This window comes from Hemitrygon akajei, chromosome 11 (assembly GCF_048418815.1).
Source record: "Hemitrygon akajei chromosome 11, sHemAka1.3, whole genome shotgun sequence".
Lineage (NCBI taxonomy): Eukaryota > Metazoa > Chordata > Chondrichthyes > Myliobatiformes > Dasyatidae > Hemitrygon > Hemitrygon akajei.
This window is the reverse complement of record NC_133134.1, coordinates 26,749,264-26,775,686: the sequence shown is the minus strand read 5'-3', so window position 1 is coordinate 26,775,686 and position 26,423 is coordinate 26,749,264. Positions and strand designations below refer to the sequence as shown.

The 26,423-nt window shown below is 40.7% G+C and overlaps 1 protein-coding gene and 1 long non-coding RNA gene across 2 annotated transcripts; both read right to left on the bottom strand.

The window, feature by feature from the left end:
* Positions 1–439: 439 nt before the first annotated feature.
* LOC140735430 (transmembrane protein 238) lies at positions 440–10,210 on the bottom strand. Its single transcript, XM_073060496.1, has 2 exons — positions 9,419–10,210; positions 440–2,383 (listed from the first exon to the last, which is right to left on the bottom strand). The coding sequence occupies exon 1, from the start codon at positions 9,928–9,930 to the stop codon at positions 9,424–9,426; it is 507 nt and encodes a 168-aa protein (XP_072916597.1). The 5' UTR covers positions 9,931–10,210; the 3' UTR covers positions 440–2,383; positions 9,419–9,423.
* Positions 10,211–16,533: 6,323 nt separating this feature from the next.
* On the bottom strand, positions 16,534–25,897 carry LOC140735431 (uncharacterized). Its single transcript, XR_012100750.1, has 3 exons — positions 25,777–25,897; positions 21,817–21,892; positions 16,534–16,550 (listed from the first exon to the last, which is right to left on the bottom strand). It is a non-coding gene; the product is annotated as an uncharacterized lncRNA (long non-coding RNA).
* Between the last annotated feature and the right edge of the window lie 526 nt (positions 25,898–26,423).

Genomic DNA, 26,423 nt, shown 5'->3' with positions numbered 1-26,423 from the left:
TAGGAGTTTTAGAGGGAACTTGAGTAAGAACTAATGTCATCCAGAGGATTTTTGAAACTTGAACATATTGCTGGAAATAAGGACTCCCCCAACAGTTCAGTTTTTTATTTAGCACTTGAAAAGTCTTGGCATGGGGAAGGTTACAGAGTGAGAGCTGGAAAATGTCATTGCTGTAGAAGGGTACTTTATGGCCATGTTGGACTAAGGGGCCCATTTTGCTATATGATTCTGTAATTCTATTATATCTTTACTTTCAAATAACACACCAGCATTATTAATTTTTTGAATCATGTCTGGTTGTTAGTGTTTAAACTGGAACTGGTATTGCAGGATGTAATTGATTCACATGGTAAATAGCTCACAAAACAAACTTTGATCATACTTTTGTGACCAAGTAATTTTCATGCATAGAGAAATAATAAAAAGCTGCTGCCAACTATTAAAAAATTAGCAGATGAAATTTTAATTGTAACTTCCTTTCAATGATGGACACATTCTGCCTTTGGTATTTACAGTATATTTAAGAGTCTACAAGATTTGAACTTATCATTTTAAAATATGCATAAAGCAAAAAGAGTTAACAATGATGAATAAAATGCTCAGAAAAGGGCATACAGTCAGCCAACAGAAATCTAAGCACTATAGTTATATTAGCAGGGACAACTTCTTCTCACTTTAAAGATAAACAATGAAACTGAAGTCATAATTGTAATAAATGTTTTACATTTAACAAGTTATAGAACATAAAGCAGTGTAATCTAAAGCTCTAATTATAATTAATTTAGTAGCTTCTTCATTTCTTTTAAATTAACAATGCAGTGATTATGGAAGTATTATTTTCCATTAGAATATTTATGAGACACACATAAATGAATAGTTATGATATATTACAAGATGCAAATTCTGATGACTTTAAATTATGATAACCTGGGTTATGAGGTAGTAATAATATCAAAACACCAGCATTCATCAGCAATATTCCATACAACACACATTAGATTTGAAATATAATTGTGAATGGTTTATTGTACAAATCCCAAGGATGATGCTGGTGCTCCAGTACACTTGTCTAATCAAATATCACTTACATTGATGTGAATTTAATGAATTCAAAGGCAATTATGCTTTCCAAGCACGGTGAAAATTTTGTACTTAGTGAACACTCTGAACCTAATCAACTACTTTTACATATGTACCATATACTGTAAGTATTTCAAAATATAAGGTACTTTAAATAAAAAAAACATAGTTTAGAAAAGTTGAATTGTAGTGTATTCCCCTCTGCCATCTAATTCCAAAATGGACATTGAACCCTTGGACACTACCTCACTTTTTTTTTTAAATATACAGTATTTGTTTTTGCACTTTTAAAAAATCTATTCAATATACATAATTGATTTACTTGTTTATTTATTATTATTTTTTATCTGCTAGATTATGTATTGTATTGAACTGCTGCTGCTAAGTTAACGAATTTCACATCACAAGCTGGTGATAATAAACCCGATTCTGATTCTGATTGCATTTCTATCTAAATCATAATTCTGTGTTTTAATCTGTATTTAGTTCCTGGTATATTATACTAAAAATAAACTTTAAATCAATGTTCCCTCTAATTTCTTCTACAGCTACTTGGATAAACCATTGCTCTGAGCAGGGAATTTTTACACAGCCTTAAAACTGTGTGGCACTTTAATAAAACATTATATAAAAGAAAATTTTGCCTGTGCAGCAACAAAGACTATGTACACAGGAGCATTTCTGTTGCATGCAGCCACATACCCTTGCAGCTTAGAGGAAACAATGCTTAAATTGTGATTTTTGCTTCCTGATATGCTGCTTGTGAGAAGCCTTTAATGTGATTGTTTGCCGAGTCAAATTGATTACATTTTCATCTGATATATCTCAGGGGTCTCCTTGAACTGATATCTGTTGCTAATTGACTCTGGAAGAGAGGATGCTCTTGCCATAGTTTTTTGGGGAAAGCTTCTTTCTGGCACCCTCATCAAATCCTACATGATGGCATGCAAGAAACTGTGATAATTTATAACATAACAGCAAAAATAATAATTATATTTTAACCTACAAAATGAATTTTTATCTAATTCCGCAAAGTGAAGTAATGCATATAAATGCAACATATGTATTAAAGCACCAATTAAAACAGTCAATTCAGATCAGCGAAATGATCTACAATTAACATTCATTGATCAGTAGTTTTCATTCTCTAGAAAAGAAACAGCAATGATAGCAAGTAATATAGTGTATAATGTCAGAACAGCTAAATCCCCTTCCTAAAGATATATAGCAATATTAAACAAATGTAAACTGACAGCCAACATTCAGACTTCTGCAATTCTTCTTTTCATGCTGGTAATGGGTTCTGTGAAAATATAAATCAGAATCAATTATTCTGGATTTACAGATACTAACATGAAAGAAACACAAATACGTTCATGAAGGGCAACAAAGGGACACAGTATACTCTGGGTATCAAGTCTCAATGCCCAGCTTCATCATTCGTGGTTCAAAAGCAACATGACTAACTGAGCCAGTATGACTGCAGAAAGACATGCCTCTGACTTTGTTTATGGTATCCTGTCAGAGAAACAAGTGAGAAGAAAATAAACTCAACAGAAACGAATCACTTGCAGATGGTTTGTCCATCGTATTATTTGTAGGACTGGTTGCCACTTCTGGTGACAAGTACCTTTCAAGGATTACATGCTTTTTATTGTGTGGAGCTCCAACATGCAAATAATTCAGATCAAACCACCAACTCAAAACTGGACAGCTATGAAATTCTGTTGTCCATTAGCAATACTACTATTAGATTCCAGTGAAACCCCCTTTTACTGGGCGTCTCTGGAAATGCGGCTTGTTAGTCCCTTGCTAACAGCCACTGGATTCTGCGGCGAGAAACCCACCTTTCTCAGACTCCATACGTCTAGGGTGTATACAACCTTGGTTCTGCCAAACCCGTGAGGTTGGAATGTCTTGCCTACCCAAACCCCGTGTGATTTACTGCCCCCTCCAATCGCCTGTCAGGAAGAAATAACAATCGTACACTGCAAACAATTATAAAGGAAATATATTTATGAACATTAAGAGTCATTAAAGAAAGAAAAAACCCCAGAAGAGCCCATTATAATTAAACATCAAATGTTCACATACATTGGAGCTCATCTTGAAATTGTCTGCAACTCACGCACTGCACCCTCGGTCTGCGTGAAAGCACACACCACCTTCCGAATGTTGCTCAAAATCCATCTGGAACAACAGGCTCTCCCACAGGAGTATTGTTCGTTCCTCATTGAGCCCGTTCATCTGCACAAAGCACCTTGTGCAACAGGGACAGCATCCTCAGCCATCTTCCCTCCCGTCCTCTCCCAGCTCCAGCCCAAAAAACCTCGACCAGCGTTCCTCATAAAACCTCTCCACCTAGTGTTCTCTAGAGCCTTCTCCCAATTCCACCATTCTGAATGGCTGACACCAGAATCCCAAGTTGAACAACAAAGCCCCTTATCTCAGCTCAAACCCAAACAAGCTGAAAGCAGAACAGACTGCTCTTACAGAACTGCTAAAATGGAATAACTACAGCATAGCAGTAAAAATCCTAACCAGCGCATTACACCAGTATTTTCTGAAATCTCATGGTCCAACATATTTCATTCCAGAGAATTATCATCAAACCAGGAATTAACCCTGGTTGATTGAGAAGTGTAGAAGGGATAACAGGAAATGGATAAGAATGAAATGCCAGTCTGGTAATGATAACACACTGGACATTCTTTATGTGCCAAACAGTAGGAACAGTGTGTCACAGGGAAGAGATCCCACTACGGAGTTCCATGTACATCCCAGTTTTCAATGTCTGCAAAGCCCAGTAAGTGGGTGCACAGGATGAAGCTGAAGCCTTTGAAATATTCCTCATTCAGTAGTGTCAGGTTCATTATCAATTTCAGCTTTATCCTGAGGTGCTTACAATCACAGAAGGGAGTTTCCAGCCAATTTGATCTACTCCATGTGATTGAACATACAGGATACTATAAAGGTAATCCCTCAATCACAATCATTTGTGTCTGCCATCAACAAAAGGCATTGCAGAATCCCAGTGAGCTTAAGCATCAAACCCCTAGCTATTTTGCAAATACATTTCCATGGGCTCATTATTACTGGGCCAAAACACTAAAATTCGCCCCCCCCCCCCCCTTTTCAGTTGGATCTCAAGGATGTTCAGTAACAGCTTGCGATCACACCCACAATAGATGAATGAATTCAAAAATCATTCTGAGCCATTAATGATCTTCACAAGGGGAATCAAAGCACTGAGGAAAATATCAGTGTATTCACAGAATTTCTTCCCAATCCATAAATCATTAAATCTTGACTTTTTTTTCAGTAACATTGATCATTTGCAGAGACCTGGTAAAATGCGAGTCCAATCATTTGGATGTGCTGATCTCAATCCCAACAAGGACACAACTGGTATCCCAGGAGCAAATACAAAAACGTAACCAAGATTTTCACTTGTGACCACAGCTAATGGTGTACAAGTACAAATGTCTGTTATGGACATGAACAGTAAAGTTATGATTACCTTGTATTGCTTGAATTTGGCAATACAAGAAAATAAATCGCCAGAGCAAATATCTATAGGTACTTCTACTCAAAATCCAATTTTATTTTTGTTTAAACTGGTAAACATAAAATGATGTAATATTGATTAATAGTATGCAGTCTTTATCCTCCAATGTTCCTATGTTCAACACATTCATATTATTCAATGTACAGGCTCAGGGAAAACAAGTTGAAACCCTTCCTTCATTTCAATTTTAAATTCATCCTAATTGTGGTATAAACAGAATACAAAATAAGGTGTAGTATGAATTACCTATAACACTATCTTGTTTTATCAGTCTACATTTTCCTTATATTTCACCCATTTATGATATATTATCTCCCTCCATACCAAGTTGGTTCTGTTATCAAATCTGCAGTCTCTCAATGACACCCAGTCCACTTAAGATCAAGGGTTCACAACCTTTTCTATGCTCTGGATCCCTACCATTAACCGAGGGATCCGCGGACCCCAGGTTGGGAACCCTGGCTCTAGATTAAAGTTCCAATGCAGTATCAGGTGCGATAACATATGGTCAAGGATTATACCTTAATTTGAAAATTTCCATGACTCCTTTAATTAATGAACAATAAAGTTACCATTTTTGGTTTAACACAGTCAGAAAACAGTTTATGAATATGATTTTCATTATCTCTATTGGTGAACTAGTAATTCTGTGAGAAAAGCCCTCAAAAGACTTCCAAAGCTTTATACCCAAAATCCAATGCAATGTTCCATCTGGAGTCTGACACCCTGCCCCAGAACTGTTTGCATCCTATTTAGATGAATGCCAATGTATCATTCAACATTATTTTTATGCAATTGTTTTTATTAAGCTATATCACAGGCACCAAACTTCTAACTTGTTTCTCAAATCAAAAAAAGGAACATATACATTTATCATAGCCTTAAACCAGTGATTCTCAACAGTTTTTTGGCCACAGCCCCCTTAGGAGCTCTTCTCAGGTTCCAGGGCCCCCCCTTTCAAACAGGGATACAACATGACAGAAATTGAACACCAAGAGAACTTGAACATTCTGACATACTGGACAAAACTTAAAAAAGACTGTATGAAATTAAATATCTATCAGGCCTAATGTGATCCTTGAACTTGTTGCTTTTGTGCAAGTTTTAAGATATCAGGCTCCAAATTAGATAATGACAGTCGGAGGTCACCTCTTGTTGTGATATCAATTCTGTTCCTGGATTTTGTCAAGGAAGCTACCTCGCAGAATCTGCTCTCAACCAAATATGTTGAGGGAAAGGCAATAAAAAATCTTTGGGATTTCCCCCCAAAGTGTTGTAAATTTATTCGGCAGATCACTCTTGATCCAAAAATCTTTTTGAAACTGACGAAGTGCTGTTATATCACTCTGAAGATCAATCAAACTCTCTTGAATTTCTGCCTCAACTTGGGTGGGTTGTACTTCAAATGGATTCAAAATCCAATCTGGGATACCGAGGTTTAACAGGTCATTAAATCTTTCTTGCGTATCCTTGTGTATCTGCTTGAGGTGTTTCACATAAACAGTAAGGTCATCGTCCTTCAGTGCCTCTACGATCGTCTTCAGGTTTGGAAATTATAAAATTTCCCGACGTCTCATATTGTGGCAATAGACTTCGAGTTGCTTAAGGAAAGGAACAATGGCTTCCTTACAATCTACAAGGCTACTGTTTTTGCCCTGTTAGGTCTTCTTTAACAAATTAAGTTTCTGGAAGATATCTTTGACAGTTTTCAGTTGGTGGCCCCCTTCAAATGTGCCAGGGCCCCCGTTGAGAATGGCTGCCTTAAACACTCAATCTGCTTGTGTCTCTTCTTTACAATCCTTAAGAAAGGTCTTGACTTGAAATGCCACCAGTCTCCATCCTTCCATAGATGCTGTCTGACCCACTGAATTTGGGTGTGTTGATCTCATTTTTCAGCATCTGCAGTCTTTCTTATGTCTCCCCTTTGTAGTCTCTTAGAACTTATTTTTCCTTCTAATTTACTGCAAACTTGGATGTACAACTCAATCTTCCTTCATTCAATTCACTAATAAGATGAGACCACAGTATACAATTGCTGAGTAACACTATATATCACTTTTCACCTGAGACATTTCCTTTCTCGTTTGTATGTACCTTATTTAGCACTAAGAATGTGTCCCTAGTAGTGAGACTGTGAGAGGAATCAATGCGAAAAGGGATCTTGTAGCATTATCCATACAGGTATGCATTACTGATAGCCCTACAGTACCAGAAACCTGGAACAAGTCCCTGCTCTCCCCAAAGCTATGCTGTGCTGTGCCAGCAGCATGCTTGAGGGCTTAGCCCTCTGCTAACATGGTGCAACAATGAACTAGTTAAAGTGATCTCATCAATGCATGGCTTAATATGATTTGAGCCACCTCGGGAATGTATATTGTCCACCTGTAAGGCCTGGTGTTGATCAGGCTAGGACAAGTGGTACAAAAAACAAGTGGTGAAACTCTGGGCTTAGAATTGTATTCTGTCTACTCTGGTGCAGGGGACAGAGAGCAGTTGTTCCATGTGTTGACATATAACCTGGGTTGCATTGCCTCCTCTTGGAAGGTAACAGATGTCCATCTCGTCATCACAATGAAATCTCTGAGCTGGGAGAGCCATGCAGCCGAAATGAAGAGAGAAGGAGACGGCAATTTCCATCACATCCAACAGGAGATGATGAGAGAGATCACATGAGGCAGGAAAGAGAAACAGAAAAGGTAGGAATACCCTGACATCCATAAGATACGAGAACAGAATTAAGCCATTCGATCACAGTTGATTTATTTCCCCTCTCAACCCCATTCTCTCATCTTCTCCCTATAATCTTCGATGCCCTTACTAATGAAAAACTATTAACCTCTGTTTTAAATGTGCCAAATGACTTGGCCTCCAGAGCCATTTGTGGCAATGAATTCCACAGACTCACCACCCTCTGGCTAAAGAAATTCCACCTCATCTCTGTTCCTTCTATAGTGAGGTTGTGCTCTCTAGTACTACACTCTCCCACTATTGGAAACATAATCTTCACTAGGCCTTTCAATATTTTTGTATGCTTAGCCATTTGAATCCTGTAAAACTCTTCTGGACCCTCTCCAAAGCCAGCACATTCTTTCTGAGAGAAGAGTCTCAAAATTGCTCACAATACTCCAAATGCAGTCTGACCAATGCCTTATAAACCTTCAGCATTACTTCCTTGCTTTTGTATTCTGGTCCTCTGAAAAAGAATGCTAACATTGCATTTGCCATCCTTACCACTGACTCTGCCTGCAAGTTAACCTTTGGGGAATTCTGTATGAGGACTCCCAAGTCCCATTGCACCTTTGATTTCTGAATTTGCTCCCCATTTAGAAAATAGTCTATGCCTTTGTTCCTTAAGCCAAAGTGCATGACTATGCATTTCCCTACACTATATTCCATCTGCCACTTCCTTGACCTTAAATGATCCAAGTCGTTCTGCAAATCCCCTGCTTCCTTAACTCACTCTTCTACTTATTTTTATTATCATCCACAAACTGGCCACAAAGCCATCAATTCTATTGTCCAGATCATGAGCATCTTCTCAGTAAATTGAGAATTCTAACAGATTTACAAATATCCCTCATTCTACTCCAGGGAACGTTTATTATTTTTCTGAGGTTCCTTTGAGAAGGGAACTCTGACCCTTTTATTTGAATCACTTCTGCTCATTACTTCACAGTGTTCCTGAGATCAGAACTGAAGGCAAAACCCAGCCTCAGAAGAATAATAAATGCTCTGTGGAGTAGAACTAAGGAAATCCAAGAGCTTCTGTCTTGAATAGCAGCCTTTTAACCTGCTGGTCTCCACTACCATGTCCATTATGCCGTAAGGCTAATTTCCTCATTACCACAAGAAAAACATAACCATCAGTTCCTGGGGGTGATGACACTGATCCTAACTAACTGAAGATTTCGAGAGAATTTGATCATATTGCACTGCTTTCATTGTGGAAACCCTTTCTTCATTATGGAACCTTGCAGTGTTAGTGTAACAATCACTTTTGCCAATAAAAAACAGCACACCAACATTGTAGGCGCAGGCACCTGTTAACTGTGCAACCCTCCATATCTGTAACAAAAGCCTTGCTACATTAAAAGTTCTTTTCATTGAGTTATTGTGCTACATATATTTTTGATTTTGTTCCATGATTAAACTGAAGTTATGCTTTACTACTATACTATAGATTTTAGATATTTTTGCTATTTAAAATAGTATTTATTTGAAAGTCATAGGAGAATTATGTTGGAAATTTTACTTCGAATGTAAGTAAATTTGGTAAAATATATGTATTTTGCGGATTATGTAGTAACAAAAGATATAAGTGCATGTGACTGCTGGTACCGCATGTTTCGGCCTTATCAGCACTTTCAATTGGACAACAGCGAGGTGCAAACAGAATAAGAGAAAGTTGCTGTACACCGAGGGAAATTAGTTTCAATTATGGTGTCACGAAACAGCACAGAGGAATGTAAGGATGATGGTGTTCAATTTTCACATAAATCGACCCTTTCTAAAGTCTTTAAAACATTCGAAACCCTTCCAGGGCCTTGCCTGCCTGCTGAACAGATTTTCGAAAACGAAGTTGGATTGAAGTCCCCACCCAGTAATACACTGCACTGTAAACAGCTCAGTTCTTACCCGTCGATTTCCCAATGGCCCAATGCTAGGAACGGTTAATTATTAACTACTGGGGCAAAACTCGCCATGCAAAGTAAAAATACAATTTTAAAGAACTTATATCGCTAAAGTGGATTAATCAACACCATTACCCACCCGGTTCAGATGGTTAGGTTTCCAGTGTCTGTCGCTTTGTCCAACGGGCTGAAATTCACCTCGGAGCTGACAGAAGCAGAGAGGGTCTTCAGAGGCGTATCAATCGCGCAGGGATTAGCCGGACTCTCTTTCTTCCTGGAATCCATCGAGCTGACCGCCTCGCTGGTCCTGTTGGTCACATTGCTGGGCGGCATTCTGCCCCCCTTGCTCCTCAAACTTCGCGAGACTCTCATGGAGACACTTCTGAGGAACCCTGTCAACTTAGCCTCCTTCTTGAGACCCACGTCGTCTTCCAGCTCTTCAAGCGGCACCTCGATGTTGCCCGTGTACCAGAAGATCCACCAGATCAAGCTCATGAAGATCACGATGGAGCCGGCGTAGATCAGGAAGTCGTAGAAGAAAATGTTACAGAACACGCCGATGAGCAGCACGGTCAACCCTACCGCGTCGAAGACAATCGCCAGCCAAAAGGCGCAGACACAGCGACCCAGGCCCGCCTGCAGGAACGCCATAGCGTTTCACCTGCCTGCCGTCCTCCCACAGGTAATGGCGGGGGAAAGGTCGCAGCCAACACAGTCAGCCCATTCACCTGGGCGCAGCACCTGGCGGCGCGTCACCTGCGGGCGGAGCCAGTGCGCCCAGAGGAGGAAGCAGGGACTGTGGCTGCACCTGCGGTACTTGGAATCCACTCGAGCAGAGAGAGCGTCGGAACGCAGACCCAAGAACATTTACAATTGTGTTTTCTTTTCCCATTTTCCAAACCACCCTCACCACAGCCTTTCTTTTTCCTAAGAGACTGCGGAAGCTGGAATCTGGAGGGACAGTTTGCTGGAGGAACTCTGCATGTCGAGCAGCATATGTGAGGATTGTCGTCGGTCCCAATGCAAATTTTCTTTCCGAAATGTTGATAGTGCCTTCATTCCCCTCCTCCCACAGACGCTCCTCGACCCGGTGAGCTCTTCCGGCAAATTGTTTGATGCTCCTTAAATTTCCAAGCCGGCGTATTAATATCCTTGCAATAAAGACGCATTTAGGAAATTCTCTAATTTTTAATCATACCTATTTAAATATTTGCGTGCCTTCGTTTATGGAAGTTAGGAATTTACTGGTTTCTGGATAAAACAAAGGTTCTAAGATTCATTTATTATCAAAGTATACAGCTCTGAAATACTTCTCCAGAAAGCCACAAAACCAAGAAAGAAAAGAAAGGCAGCACAATCATCAACCCCCCCCCAAAAAAAAAAACAAAAATGGAACAGGCACAACAATCCCAAAAATACCCCCACACGCAAAAAAATGGGAAAATCAGGCGTAAAAACACAGATTACAAAAAAATCTGTAAGACTAAAAAAAAAGTCCACAGTCCAAGTCCACATCCAAAACACAGAAAACCCGGGCAGCATTTTCCCCTCTCCATATCAGAGCAATCTCACCTGCGATAAAAAAGGCATTTCCCCCTCTCGTGAAGAGCAATAAAACAACACAGGCCTTGCCTGCTTCATTGTCATCCCCGTTATAGAGGATATTTTCCGTAAGATTGAAACTCCTTGCTGTTCTCAAATGATGTAAGATGTGTCCTGTAAGTTCTCTGTGCAAATCATAAAAGGTAGGTGTGATATCAAAGCTGTCAGGCTGCAGATGGTGGGCTGCTTTTATTTATTTTTAAATTAATATTGCGCATCCACAATGGAACTTTCACACTAAGAAGCAACCCCAGCCCAGGTTCCAGTGATCACAAACATGAGAAAATCTGCAGATGCTGGAAATCCAAAGCAACACACACAAAATGCTGGAGGAACTCAGCTGGCCAGGTGGTATCTATAGAAAAGAGTGAACAGTTAATGTTTCAGGCGGAGTCCTAATCAAGGGTTTCAGCCCAAAACGTTTACTCTCTTCCATCGATGCTGCCTGGCCTGCTGAGTTCATTCAACATTTTGTGTGTGTTACTTTACCTATCACCTGCCAGCTTTGTATTCCTTCCCCTCCCTCAACTTCTTGTTCTGGCTTCTTTCCCCTTTCCAATACTGAAATGTCGACTGTTTACTCTTTTCCATAGATGCTGCTTGTCCTGCTGAGTTCCTCCAGCAATTTGTGTGTGTTACTCATTGAAATTTGCATTGCAGTGTAAAGAGCAAATAGATCACATTTGTGATTCCAATTACCAGGTCACCTCAAGTTTGCACTTGATGCCAACTGAATGAACCTTCAAAGACTGTAGGCTCTTTGAGGAGGGCCATTTCTCACACTGTGGATCATTTCTCAGACTTAGACAAGAAAAGTTACTTCTCAACATTAAAAAATTGCCATTTGTAAGGATGTGTGAGCAATAATTTCACAGAATAGCCCCACTTGCCCTATACTCAACAGGAGTCTGCTTTTCTGCCACTGGGGCTCTGCTGATCTATGGATATCTATTAAAACAATAGGAATTAAATATTGAAATAATAACTATGATGTGGATGAACTCACTATCAGCATTATAATCATATTTCTTTTATCTTGTAGTGTAACATCTTTTGACTAACATTAAAGCTATTGTGGCCATTAAGCAAAGGTTTCACATACCCTTATTGGAATTGCAGCCAAATTCGGTGCTTTATGGTAAAATTGAACAGTTGGCAACTGAACCTTCTTTATTTGTGGATTATGGTTTAACATTGTGACCTTTTTTTGGTAAAGCATCAACTCTCACTGTGTTCTCCATGTAAAAGTAACAAGTGAACTATTTGCAAAAGAGATTTGAATGCTAAGCATCAGAAATTTTTGGGTCTGCTCCCAGAAAGGATTGGAGCATAGAGTACTGCAGCGCAGAAACATGATAGATCAGGCCCTTCATCCCATCTACCTTCACCAGGACTGTATGTCTCCAAGTCCCTCCTGTCCATGTAGCTATCCAAACTTCTCTTAAATGTTACAATTGAACCCGCATCTGCCAATTCCGCTGGCAGTTTGTTCCACCTTCACACCATCCTCTGAGTGAAGATGTTTTTCCTTAGATTCCTCTGAAATATTTCACCTTTCACCCTAAATCTTTGATCTCTAGTTGTAGTAGCATCCAGTCTAGAGGGAAAGCCTGCATTAATTCCCCCAATCTATACCACGCATAATTTTGTGTACCTGTAAGTGACTTCCTCTCATTCTCCTGCACTACATGGAATAAAGTCCTAACCTACTGAACCTTTGATGATAACTCAGTTCTCAAGTCCTGGGAGAACATCCTTGTAAATTTTCTCTACACTCCTTCAAGCCTGTTGATATTTTTCCTGTGAGCAGATGGCAGAACTATACACAAATTCTGCATACTCTAACTTCAGCCTCACCAACATCTTGTAGAACGTCAACATAATATCCTAATTTCTGTACTCAATGCTCTGATTAATGAAGGCCAATGTGCCAGAAGCTCTCTTTATGACCCTATCTACCTGTGATACTACTTTCAAGGAATTAAGGGTTTGTATTCTCAAGTCCCCTCATCCTACAGCATATTTCTGAGCCTTATCATTCACTAAGTTCTATGCTGGTTGTCCTCCAAAAGTGCAACACTGCATACTTTTTTGCATGAAATTCCATTTGCCATTTTTCAGCCCATTTTTCGACTGACCCAAATCACACAGCAATGCTTGATAGCTTTCCTCACTGTCTACTATGCCCCCAGTATTGGCATTGTCTGCAAATTTACTGATCCGGTTTGCCCATTATCTTCTAAATCATTAATAGAGATGACAGACAACTTCACACCCAGCAGCAAGCCCACCAGCACACCACTACTCACAGACCTCCAGTCAGAAAGGCAGTCCTCTCATACCACTCTCAGGCTTCTCCCACTAAGTCAGTGTTGGATCCCACTGGCCATTTCATCCTGAATGCCAAGTGACATAACCTTCAGAATTAGTCCCCCATACAGGGTTTTGTCAAAGAAGCTTGCTAAAATCTAGGTCAACAATATCCCTTGCCTTCCCTTTCTCAATCTTCTTGATCACCTCCTCAAGATTAGACATGATCAATCAAGCATAAATCCCTAATCAGATCCTGTCTATCCAAATACATATGTAGCCTGTCTCTTAGAATATCTTCCAATAATTTACCCATGACTGATGTCAAGCTCATTGTCCTGTGACAACTTATTCTTAGAACCTTTCTTGAACAACAGAACAGCATTAGCTATCCTCCAGTTCTTCAGCACCTCACTTGTGGCTAAGGACATTTTAAATATGTCTGCCATTTCTGCACTGGCTTCCCACAAGATCCAAGAGGACACCTTGTCAGTTCCTGGGCATTTATCCACCTTAATTCATCACACAACAGTGAGAACCTCCTCTCCCATAATTAGGATAGGGTCCATGACCTTATGGTTGTTTTGCTGCAGTTCTATAATTTCTGTGTCTGTGTCCCAAGTAAATGCAGGTGCAAAAAACATTCATTTGAGATCTTCCCCATCTCCTTTGGCTCTGTGCAAAGATGACAACAAGGGGATGAATTTTGTCCCTTGCTAAACTTTTGCTTTTAATATAGCTACAGTATCCTTTGGGATTCTTTTTCATTTTGTCTGCGAGAGCAACCTCAAATCCTCTTCTAGCCCTCTTGATTTCACTTGTGTTCTTTTGTGTTTCTTAAACTTTTGCCAGCAGATCATCTGTTAAATTTAGCTCCTTAATAAAGGATTACACATCCAAAATGTTCAAAAGGGCAAACTGGTTAAGTGATCCTAGTTACTTTTCATTACATGCACTGTATGTTAGATGTTTGAATAGACTCAAATTCAGGTTATTATCTTACAACTTTTTATTTCCTAAAATACCACAGGAAAACCCTGCAATCAAAGTCTTCCTTATGTGTCAAATAGCAATTCTTAAAATATACTTCAATTACAGAAAGTATTTTAGCTTTATTTTCGATTACATGGAACATTATAATATGATGTGAACTTAATGTTCACTCTGTCAATTAAATCAAAAAATTAAATCATATCTACTAAGTACCATTGTGAATAAGACTACTGCATAATGTAAAAGGGGGGTGTGTGGATAGTGTAATTATGATAGAGGACATACAAGACATTGGAGCCACGTGATTAAGCAGTTTCTTCTTGAGTGCTAGCAAGGACAGGTACCATGACAGCATTAAAGGAATATTTAAATACGCACTTGAATCATCCAAGTGTAGAAGGCTTTTGTACTAGGTGCTGGTACATGAGAATGAGTATAGATAGGTACATGATGGTTAGCATGGATATGATGGGTAGAAGGATCCATTTTGAGCTCTATGATCAAATAACCCTGAATATATAGGTTTTAATTTTCATTTAAAGTTGTTGTCTTGTACCCCAATCATTATCCTTCTTGTATTTAGATTGTCAAAACTTAGAAACTACTATATTAGGAAAATAAAGGCAGGGCTACAGGAGCAATGTAGGACTGAAGTTCATTGAAATGGGAGACTGACAAAGGTAAAAAGTGCAGATTGGTGAGGGACAACCGCCAATGTTAGGAGCTGTCATTTTCACCCAAGTCTCAATTAGCGCAGAGGAATGGGCACAGGATCATGGATTGGCCAGGGGAGTTTGCCTTGCTCGTTAACATCTCAATCACCTTCATAAATCCACACCAACATCACAATAAATGCACAAAATACAGGAAATATCCAGGAGATCAGGCAAAATTTGAGTTATACAGCATGGAAACAAGCCCTTTGTCCCAACTCACTGATCAAGTTGTCTACTTTAGCTAGTCTCATTTCCCCACATTTGGCCAATATCTAAATTGTTCCTATCCATTTACCTGTCTAAATGTCTCTTAAATGTTGCACTTATACCTGCCTCTGACAGCTTTCCCCTGACAGCTCATCCCATGTACATATGTACCACACTCTGTGTGGCAGCTTGTTCCATGTACATACGTACCACACTCTGTGTGGCAGCTTGTTCCATGTACATACGTACCACACTGTCTGTGGAAACATTGCTCCTCACATCCTTTTGGAATCTGCCCCCTCAACTTAAACCTATGCCCTCTAGTTTTAGACTCCCCTGCCCCTGGAAAAAGATTGTGACTAGTCACCTTAACAATGCCCCTTATGACTGTATAAATCCAAATAAGGTCACTGCTCAGCTCCTATGCTCCAGGGAAACAAGCTCCAGACTACCTAGTTATTCTTTATAATCCTCCATCCAGTAACTTGATTGTGTATCTTTTCTGCACTCTCTCCTGCGAAATGACATGCTTCCCTTAGTAAGGCCGCCAGCACTACACGCAAAACTCGGATTTAAGGAAAAAGATAAAACCAAATAAAATAAGTCTGGGCTGCTGGCAATCACTAAGTGTACATTTGTTTTCTGAACCCAGAAAACATATTGTACATGTTTGAAATCACCATTTCCCGTCCATTATAGGAATTCCACTTCTGAACTGGGAGAGTGGTCAAGGATTGGTGGGGGACGATCATGATTATTAGACAACCTTGTTCCGCTTAGGGTGTGAGGTGAAAGTGGGTTATGATCTCGAAAGTGAAGAGTTAAAGGTAGTGAGCTGATCATTGATAAACGAGTTGGGAACTCCCAGCTCGTTGCCAGACGAGATCTGGGTGTAGTGACGCAGATCAGCCACTAGAGAGTGAGGTTTATGCAGTGAGAGGACAGGACAGGACAGGACAGAACTCCGCAGAGTGACGTTCCTTTCGAACTATGCGTGTGTCCGGTAAACCCATGTTGGCTCTTGCATCACGCAGCAGGTTGTCGGGCATACAGTTTCCTCACTAATCCGTTCTGTCTGATCTTTTCCTTAACGATCGGGATCCACACGAGTCCGGTGACCATGAACATCAAACCAATGGAGAGACAAACTGGTCCGAGGATGTACGGGACCTCGACCGCTCGGATGAAGTACAGGATAGTGAGGATGACTCCCGCCAACAAGGCAAAAACTCCAATGATGAAGACGGTGACGGGTTTGTGATAGTAGACCCAGTTGGTGTACCCCTCGCGTTCAGATGTGTCGTGGGGCTCAGCTCGAAGCTCCGGGCGGGACTGTGATCCTCCTGAAGAGTAGTAGGTCCTCGTGCTTGTCTGGAGGGAGAATTGATCTGAGCCAAACTGCTCAGTCGAGCTCAAGGCTACAAGTTGCATTTTCTTTGTAATCTGTGAAAGTAAAAATACGTGCAATCAGTCGAATGATATTGTTGGCACATCATCATAAAAGATTGGTCTTCTGTACTGTCTGATCTGTTCTATATTGTAATGTCATGTGAAGGATCATTCGAATTTCAGCTTGTCATTACTGTGCCCATCAAAAAATCATCCAGTAGCCCAGCACCGGGCAGCAGTTTCTCTCTCCTCAGATGCTGCCTGACTTGGAATTTTTTCAGCAATCTTTTATTACTTAAGATTTCTACCAACTGTATATTACAGTTCCAGTATTTCTCCTTCTCTCTCCCTTATTCGCTACCTCCTGCTGACACAACAGATACAATTATGCAGCTGTCACACCATTCTGTCAGCCACCACTAGTTTATGCTAACAGAAAACGGCGTGCTCAGCCTGTCAGGCGTCCCCTGGGAAAAGAAAAAGAATGAATGTCTCAAGTCAAAGAGCTTCCTAAAAAAAACAGGAGAAAAAATTAAAGTTTCACAGAGAGCAGTGCAGAGATGGATAGGACAAAGGACATATCCCCAATAGTGCTGTTATGATTACAAGTTGTCGATGAAGATATCAGGTTGATAGATTAATGAGAGAAGCGAACAAAGGGATGTGTATAAGCTGTGAAGTCAGGGTCAGAATTTATAAGAGAAGCCCTGCTCTTCAGGTAATATCAGTGGAAAGTGTTACACACCAGCAGCAATAGACCACAACCAGAGTCAAGTTTTAATGCTAAACAACCATCTACCCAAAATACAGAAGATTAAACAAACTACTGTCCTAAACAGAAGTTAATAGTGTTATGTGTTTGTGGCTCCCAAACCGTCAGGCTTAGGGACAGTTCTTAAAGTCTTAAGATGGCAAGCTGAAAAGTTCCAGTAATCCACAAAATAGGTGAGAGGAGAAACTTGTAAATCCACATTAAAATGTAACGAGGAGGTGTTCACGAAAAATTCCAAAATTCCACACTGGGAAAACAAGGTAACAGTCACAGAAGATCTCAGCCGATGAGTAGTGTTCTAAAATCCACGTAGAGATATCACAAGGTGACAGTTACAGAATACTCCTTAGCTCGAGTGGTCACCTCATAAGACACAAAAATCCATGTAAGGGTTAACAAAAAAGTGGTCACCAGAGAGTACTCCAGGAATCCATGTATGGATCATACAAAGTGTCAGTCACGTATCCAATATGCACTGTGTGCCACTAATTAACCCAATCCTTTGGGCATGGGAAAGTATCAAACTTCACGCATTACTGTAGTGAGCTCCTGCTCGTGGTCTGAAGTCTTATCTCCCTCTCTCTCTGAATCTCTGCCTTTTTCATAGCTAGCTTTACCATAAAAAGTTTTAACCTCTTAGCAATGACCAACAACTCTGCCCTTTTAGCTTCCTCTAATGCCTCAGGGGTTGGCAATGCCAGGAATTCATTAATATCCATTGCTGCTGGTTTCCACACACAAGTCAATCAAAAAGGAAGTAATCAATCAAATCGATAATCGATCAATAAGCTCCAATTTGTTCAAAATCCAAGACAAGCCCCCAATTTATGTTATGTGCCAGCAGCAATAGACCACAGACTGAGTCAGGGTTTAATGTTAAGCCACTATATTTATTAGTAACTACTCAAAATATAGAAAATTAAACAAACTACTCTTCTGAACAGAAGTTAACAGTGTTATGCATTGTAACTCCCAACTATCAAGCTTAAGAACAGTTCTTAGAGTTTTAAGATAGCAAGCTGAAAAGTTCCAGTAATCCACGGAATAGGAGAGAGGGGAAACTTGTAAATCCGCATTAAAATGCAACGAGGAGGCAATCACGAAGAACTCCACAGGTTCCACACTGGGAAAGCGAAGTTACAGTCACAGAAGATCTCAGCTGTTGAATTGTGTTCCAAAATCCACGTGGAGATTATCACAAGATGACACACCTGAATCCATGTAAGGGTTAACAAAAGTGGGTGCCACAGAATACTCCAAAAATCCACATAGGGATTGTATGAAGTGACAGTCACATATCCAATATGCACTGTGTGCCGCTCATTCACCCAATCCCTTGGGCATGGGAATGTATCAAACTTCACCCATTACTGTAGTGAGCTCCTGCTCGCAGTCTGGAGTCTCGTCTCATCTCTCTCTCACTCTCTCAATGTCCCAGCAGTTTGTCCGCATTCTGTTATACTGACGTCATACTCCCACCTCACCCAGGCGTTTAAAGTGATGCCCACAGTAAACAAAACCGGTGGTAACGTAACAAAAGAAAAAAACAACTAAATATTACAGAAGGATAACCCACAACAGAACTGCTGTGCTTCCAGAACTTTCCAGTTCAATCCTGCTGAAGGGTCTTGGCCCGAAACATCGACTGTACTCTTTTTCTTAGATGCTGCCTGGCCTGCTGAGTTCCTCCAGCACTTTGTGTGTGTTGCTTGGATTTCCAGCATCTGCAGATTTTCTCGTTTCTGCTTTTATTTCTGATTTTCAGCATTTTCGGTTTGTTTTCATTCATCAACATATGTCATTCATTTTCTCCTCATTTCCATCCTATTACAGATACTATCTCTGCACTCTCCAACCTCACCCTTCTCTGCAATTGCATTCTTGATTTCTAACTTCCCCAGTTCTGACTGAAGGCCATTGACCTGAACCGTTAACTCCATTTCTCTCACTGCAATGCTAACCAAATATTTAAGGAATTGCTCATTCTTAATTTTACTGAGTTTGTCTTGCAAAATCAAAATAATTTGTTGGAAAAGTAAGTAATGCATGTCTTGATGTGCAATAAAAATTGCACAGATGTACAATAGCTGGTATGTGTCTTTATCACCTACTATAATCTTCAAAGTTCATTTCTAAAGTTCAAGATTTGACTTTAAATATTACCTTTTGGGATAAGCTTATTTTATTGAAAGTTCAGACTTCTCACTTTTGAAACACGACTCATGGGATTCAAGAGAGCTCCATTAGGAACAAACCACCTAAAGCTAATTTGCCACCACCCCATGCAAGACAGCAGTGGTTCTAAACCTCTGGACCAGTAAGCTGGTTTCAGTGAGGCTCCACCACTGAAAAATAAGCCCCCTTTGTTTATCACCATCATTAACTAATACATATATAAGATTTTTTTCAATTATGTCACCGATAGTCCTTTAGCTACCCTCCTCTTACCCTCCACAAATTACATTTGGAACAATAGTATATATAAAATAGATTGAGTCAGTCACAATTCCCTCAAGTCAGCTCTGTTGTTAAATCTCTCTGTTCTCTATAGTCTTTGAATTCTCTGTAGCTCCCAGTTCCATCTGTCTCAGCCTTTCATACTGTATATTCAAAGAATTTTGTCTATTATGTTCTGCTTTTTTGTCATCCCTGGATTTGATGCCCTTTGTTGACTCCTCAGTCATAAATTTTTAGCTGTAGCCTTATGCCTAAATTCACTTGTGGCCCTTTTCCACTGTATACCCAAGGTTCCACTGGCTCTATAATCAATTGAACTCTGTTCCCACAATGGCCATTACATGTTCATTTATTGCTTCATTTTCTCCAACATCGGTAGCAAATGCTCCAGTCACCTGAATTCCACTTTCTTAAGTTCTCTTCAAAAACTCTCCAATATTCCCTTTTGCTTGTCCATTGAAAAATCTGTTTGGACCCATTTCTTTCACAAAACTTTCAACTGGATCTCCTAACCCTACTTTGGTATTCCCAGTTTCATTCTTGTCCCCATTCTTCCAAATACTCCTTATGATATATTTTTATTGTCAAAGTTGCATAGAAATGCAAGTTATTGAATTAATCAACATATTCACAAATATCACCTTTAGAGTCTATTGTTTTTCATCAAAACTTCCATACTCCCCTTAGACTGAGATGGATACAGTTGGGGATTATAGGGGAATCAAGAGTACGGCAGGAAAATGAGGCTGAGGCTGACCATGATCTAGTAACTTTTTTTTATGCCATGGGCGCCTACCATTAACAGATGAGTCTGTGGACCTCAGGTTGGGAACCCCTGATCTAGTTAAATTGTGAAGCAGCTTTTTGAGGCTGTATGGCCCCCACAAGATACTGATGGTATTGAAGTCTTCTCCTACGGGTAACCTGCATGAGGATCTAAATGTACTTTCCTGGCCAATATAACTTGAGTATGGGAAAAGAGGGAAGAAAAAAAAACAAGATTTGCATTTATATGGCATTTTTCAATGGCTACAGACAAACAAGTGTCTGAAAGGAAGGATGTAGGCCAACCTCTCCCTGTAACTCAGAGCCTGCAGTCCTGGTACCATCTCCATAAATCTCTTCTCCAACTTTATACAGTAAGCTCTTTCCTATAACACGGTACTGAAACTACACAATACTCCATGTGTGAGGTCTCACCAACAACTTAAATAACTGCAATACCATATAAAATCTCTACTCCAAAGGCCAAGTCTTTATGTATGTATATTTAAGGCAGAGGTTGATAGATTCTTGGTTGGTCAGGGTATGAAAGGATACAGGGAGAAGGCAGGAGATTGGGGCTGAGAGGAAAATTGGATCAGCCACAATGGACTCCATAGGCCAAATGGCCTGCCTGCTCCTATATCTTATGGCCTCCTGAACACAGTGCCCAGACTGATGAAAGCCAGAATGCCAAACAGTTCCTTCAGCACCTTGTCTATGGGCCTGGTCACTTTCAGTGTACAGTGCATTTGTACTGCCAGGTCACTCTTCCACAACTCTGGGCAGTGCCCTTCCATTCACTGTATAAATCTGATACCTTCTGAATAGGAAGAGACATCACAAATTCATCCAGTCAGCATTCATGTGATCTTGATCCACATTCTAATATGATCCAGTGATACATCAGTAAGGATTAGAATATCACTCATCTTCCTAGGCCTCGTGGAACGGAAACATTTTTATAAGGATTTAAAAAATGGCACCAAGGATATGTATCTTGTAAATAATCTGGAATACAAACAGTGCATTTCATTCTCGGAACTTAACTTTTTTTTTTACGTTAAGAGATGTTCTCACCTAACAGCGATGAAATAACTTCAGTGGAGCTCCCTCTGATACCCGTACTCTCTAGCTGACCTGATGCCGTTAGCTGCAAAGCTGACACGGATGCGCGCAAAGGGATGAGCTAGTTCTGTCCACTAAGTTCAGTGAACCTAGGGAGAGGTGAGGGGAATGTGGGAAGACCGAAATGGGATTCGTGTTGGTCAGCGCGGAGCTGCTGGGTGGAAAGCCGTGTTTCTGTGGTGTTTTACTCCAGTCTCTCACCTTATTAATTGCTTGATTCCAACCTGGTGTTCCCGCTTCTTTGATCAGACTGCTTGCTTTGAGCTCGCTTTCGGCCCTGGGATACAAAATTCAGTGACAGCAAAGTGTAAACCGGCACATAGAGAAACATTGCGACAGATATCTGGCGATGTAAGGACATACTTAAATAATTATCAACACGCACGAGAGGCGTGCAACGACGCAAGAGAGACGCGGACCGGTGAAAACACACATGAGAGTATTGAGGACAAGATAGGAATCGGGTTAACTAGTCTGATTATCCCTGTGGTGAAATTGGTCGTGCAATGTAACGGAGTCAGAAAGACTCTCTCACCAGCCTTCCCTTGCTTTTAACCGAGAGACAATTGAATCATCAAGGATGAAATGGTGAAGTAGACTCGATGGGCCAAATGGCCTAATTCTGTTCCTATATGACACAAAAAGCTGGAGGAACTCAGCAGGCCAGATAGCATCTATGGAAAAGTGTACAGTCAACATTTCGGGCTGGACTGTTCACACTTTTCCATAAACGTTGCCTGGCCTGCTGAGTTCTTCCAGCATTTTGTGTGTGTAGCTTATGTATGTATCTGCAGGCTTTCTCCTGTTTCTGTTGCTATACCTTATGGTCTTAACATATTTTGATCGTCTTCACGTCTTTTTTATTTGATCCGCCTGCGCTTTTTATGCAAATTATTTTACGCTTCAATCGCGATGTTTCAATGCAATATAAAGCTAACTGAAACAAATGCCTTTTTCTGAATTGATAACGATATAGCCAGTCCTATGAAGCAGTTATTTTCCCTTTATTTATATAGCTTAAGAGCCATAAGCCATTCGGCCCGTCGACCCGCTCGGCCATTTGATCATGGCTGAATTATTATCCCTCTCAAACCTATTCTCCCACCTTCACCCTGTGACCTTGGACGCCCTGACTAATCTAGAACCGATCAGCCTCCGCTTTGAGCATACACAGAAAATGTATATACAATAGACCGAACATGTTTTTCTTGCCGATATTTAGCGGTAAGTTCTCCACCCGGCTGGTCATCTTGGCGCTCGAAAGTTCCAAAAAGACCAGACGATTGGAGTTAAAGGATTTCAAGCAAAGCAAAAACTACTGAGTCGTACAGCGTCGGAGGGAAAGGACCGTCGACGTTTCGGGTCCAGACCCTGAATCAGGATTTCGACCCGAAAGGTCGACGTCCTCCCCCCACCCCCACACACACAGACTCACAGATGCTGATCGATGCACTGTAGTGACCCCAGCAGATTCCAGCATCTGCGGTCTGTTGTGTCTGCACTGAAGGATTTAATTTGCTACTATGTAACCAATGTGCCGATATTTACACAGATATCTAAATGATCTGTTTGGAATATCGCTGTACGGTCTGAAATGTCGGTACCACGTTTACAATCGCATGTGAAGTCGTTTCATCTGACCCTGACCCTGACCCTGACCCTGACCCATTCTGCATGCAACAACGGGAGGAAAGAAAGAGAGAGAGGTGGGGGGGGGGGGGGACGCGAAGTTGGATGTTCACGATTTCTTATCGAGGTTATACACTTTACTTACTTTGCGACTTTAGGTTGCGCCCGGCAAACACTTTATACCTGCGATGAAACAGGTGACGGGGAGATATTGCAACAATTCAGCAAAAGTTTCATTGTCGGACCGAGGCTGAGGAGAAACACACCATTCTGTTTTCCGCAGCACCACCGGCTGTGGATAGGACAGGGAAGAGCCAGCCCCCAAAGGAGGCGCTAGTACTGTCGCCCAGCACTTCACCCATCACGTGCGGTACTTTGTCACAATTACTAATATCACCATTGACACCGTTAGAGAAAGACTTTATCTTACAGCAAGAAAAAGTAATTCTTCGAATCCTTTCAGCTGACGTTAAAATGATTAAGTTACATTTCCCCCCTAATTATCAAATACTCCAGTCAGAAGAAAATATTTATTTTCTCTTGCTTACAATAACTATTGATCACAAATTGGTTTTCCTTCCACGAGACAGAAGAAGACAGTTTGTGAGGATTGTTCTGTCCTTAATACTAAGGGACTCATATAATGGCGAAGTTCACAGCGCAAACCCGCTCTGAAGTGCTTCCTTCAGCCTAGTTTTCTAGTTGCACATTAACGTAAAAGGACAGATAACCAGAAGTTTTGTTGTGGTGAAGCATTAACAGAGGAAACGGGGGAAGAGAGACCCAGAGGTGTAGGGCGGACATTCCTGGTCTCCAGAATATATTGTGGGATGAGCAAGGGTCCAGAATGGACAGAAACCAGGCATCTGAGAGTAACTTGCAGCGGCCGTGGAAAGATTTCAAAATATGATAATAGAAGTCGTGCTTGCTGAGAATTTTTAATTGTAACTTTGTTGTGAGATAGCAGAGAGCTAGACAATTTTAAAGAGGGAGAATGAGTCAAGCTGAGCGGTCACGCTCTGGGGTAATAAATGCGGGTCAAATCGGGCGATGCAGCGGCCTTAACGATGATACAAACACGGAAGATTTTCTCAAGGTGAAATTGGACACTCGTTCTCGTTTATAGTTCCCAGCCAGAGGAATCAGTAGCAAAGGAATGGGATTTCAGACAAGTTAGACTGTGAAAGGTCCAAAGTGATGGTGCGGAAATTGTTATTATATATGGAACTGAAGGACTGGGAATCTTCTTCGGGAGATTCTGTGGCTACAACTGAATGGGTAAGAATGGGACTAGGTGAGTGAAACCATAGCCAACTGGTCAATATGTAGCGGCCACGGAGGAAGAGGACGGTTTTGTCAGAGCTAATAGGTTTGGGAAGGGAGAGAAGGGTTCGATCACTTTCTCACAATCGTCATGAGTGATTGTGAAAACAGTCCTGATCCGTGGTAGGCACAGATTTATGGAAGCAAGGGATTACCGGGGGTAATAGCGAAAGCAGGCAGTTGGGGGGGGGGGGGGAGTTTGGGAGGCTTTTAGATACATACGTGAATATGAAGGGAATGGAGGGATATGGATAATAAACCGGAGTCAGGCGGGTTGTCTTGTCCAGTGCTGTAGAGTTCTATGTTCCATGTAAGGTCTGGACAGATATTCGGGAGGCGGCTTCAAATACCCCTGAGGGCAGATGGAGATAATATGGAAGGGGCGAGCTGTAAAAGGGTTTCCGTGTGAAGGGAGGAATTATGGCGGTAAATTTAAAGGAGATGGGAAGACTTTCTCAAGAGAGAGAGAACACGTGTGATGTGGGCCAGAAAGAGAACTTGGTTGGTTAGAAGCTTCATGGTGAGAGGATTGGAGAACAGGAAACTCCCCGGACAAAGTAAGTTTGAAGAACTAGACGTATATATATATATTTTTTTTTAATGGAGGTGCAAGCTCATGGCTGGGGCACAAAGTTGATTTATTTCAGCACAGTGAAGGTTCAGAAGTTGTCAAGCAAGTCGACAGGAGGGTCTTCATCTTGGGAACAAAATCATAGATTTCCTCGCATATGGGTTGGGTTCTGAAGCTGTTGCGACGTGTAAATTTGCGCTGAATTACTGCATCGCTTTAAAAAAAAGCAAAAAATTAACCTTTCCTGACGCGGTAGTTGGTCATCTGTCAGCTAGCACCTGTCGTCAGGTGTCTTTGTTAATATGTACTTTTCAATATTCACGGATTAAATGTTGCGGCATCATATGCGAGGACCTGGCGAACACAGATGCTCACGTTTAGCCCTTCTGGATAGCAAGTACAGTTTATACGCACTGAAAATCACAGGTAAATAACAACCTGTGCAAATCCTGCTCAGGAAAGCTTTAGTTTTCTACACCAACGGAAGAATTTACTAATAAACTACAATCGTTTAAGCCTTAAAGAAAGCCCTTCCACACAACGGTCCAGAACATTGAATAATTAAAAGACATACATCGTTGGTGAGAATTCTGAGGCGTGAATATTTTTACTTGGTGGGAGACTCGAGTCTACCTTACCATCTGTAGCCTATGGACGTAGAACAGATTCAGTCTGTTGACTACACGTTCCTGTCACAAATTCAGCCGAAAACGATCATTCAACGCATGAGTTATGATGAAAGGTGAACTATTCGCTATGATTCCGTGCATCACAAAGGACAATAGGTATCCGCCAGATGCTTTTTCAGGCGGTTTAAACAGGTGCAGATGACAACTTTGTAGGATCTCTATCATATATATATATATATATATATATATATCATAATTCGTGCAGTGAAGCAGTATTCTAAATAGATAGCATACTGTAATAAGGGGCACTTCACAACAATTCACAACTACATCTTAAAGACGTGTCGCAATAGATCCAGACTCAGTCCCAACAGGTCATAAAGTAGAAATAAAAATAAATCAAATAGCAGAGTAATCTAGGATTCTGAGATAAAAACAAACAGCAGGAGCTCTGTACCTATGTAACATGGAAAGGCTGGCGAAAGTGAATGTGGATTCAGAAAGCATTGCAGATTAAGAGTTAACGTGGGTCGCCTTCGGAGTGAAACAGAAGAAGTAAAACTGGGAATAAAGGGGACAGCAGAGAAATTAACAAGATATTTCATGCCAGTCTTCAATGAAAAAAAAACCTTAGAAATTGCGGGAAAATGATCTAG

Excerpts from the sequence above, each read along its gene's own strand:
- LOC140735430 (XM_073060496.1), bottom strand. The coding sequence starts at position 9,930 with ATGGCGTTCCTGCAGGCGGGCCTGGGTCGCTGTGTCTGCGCCTTTTGG.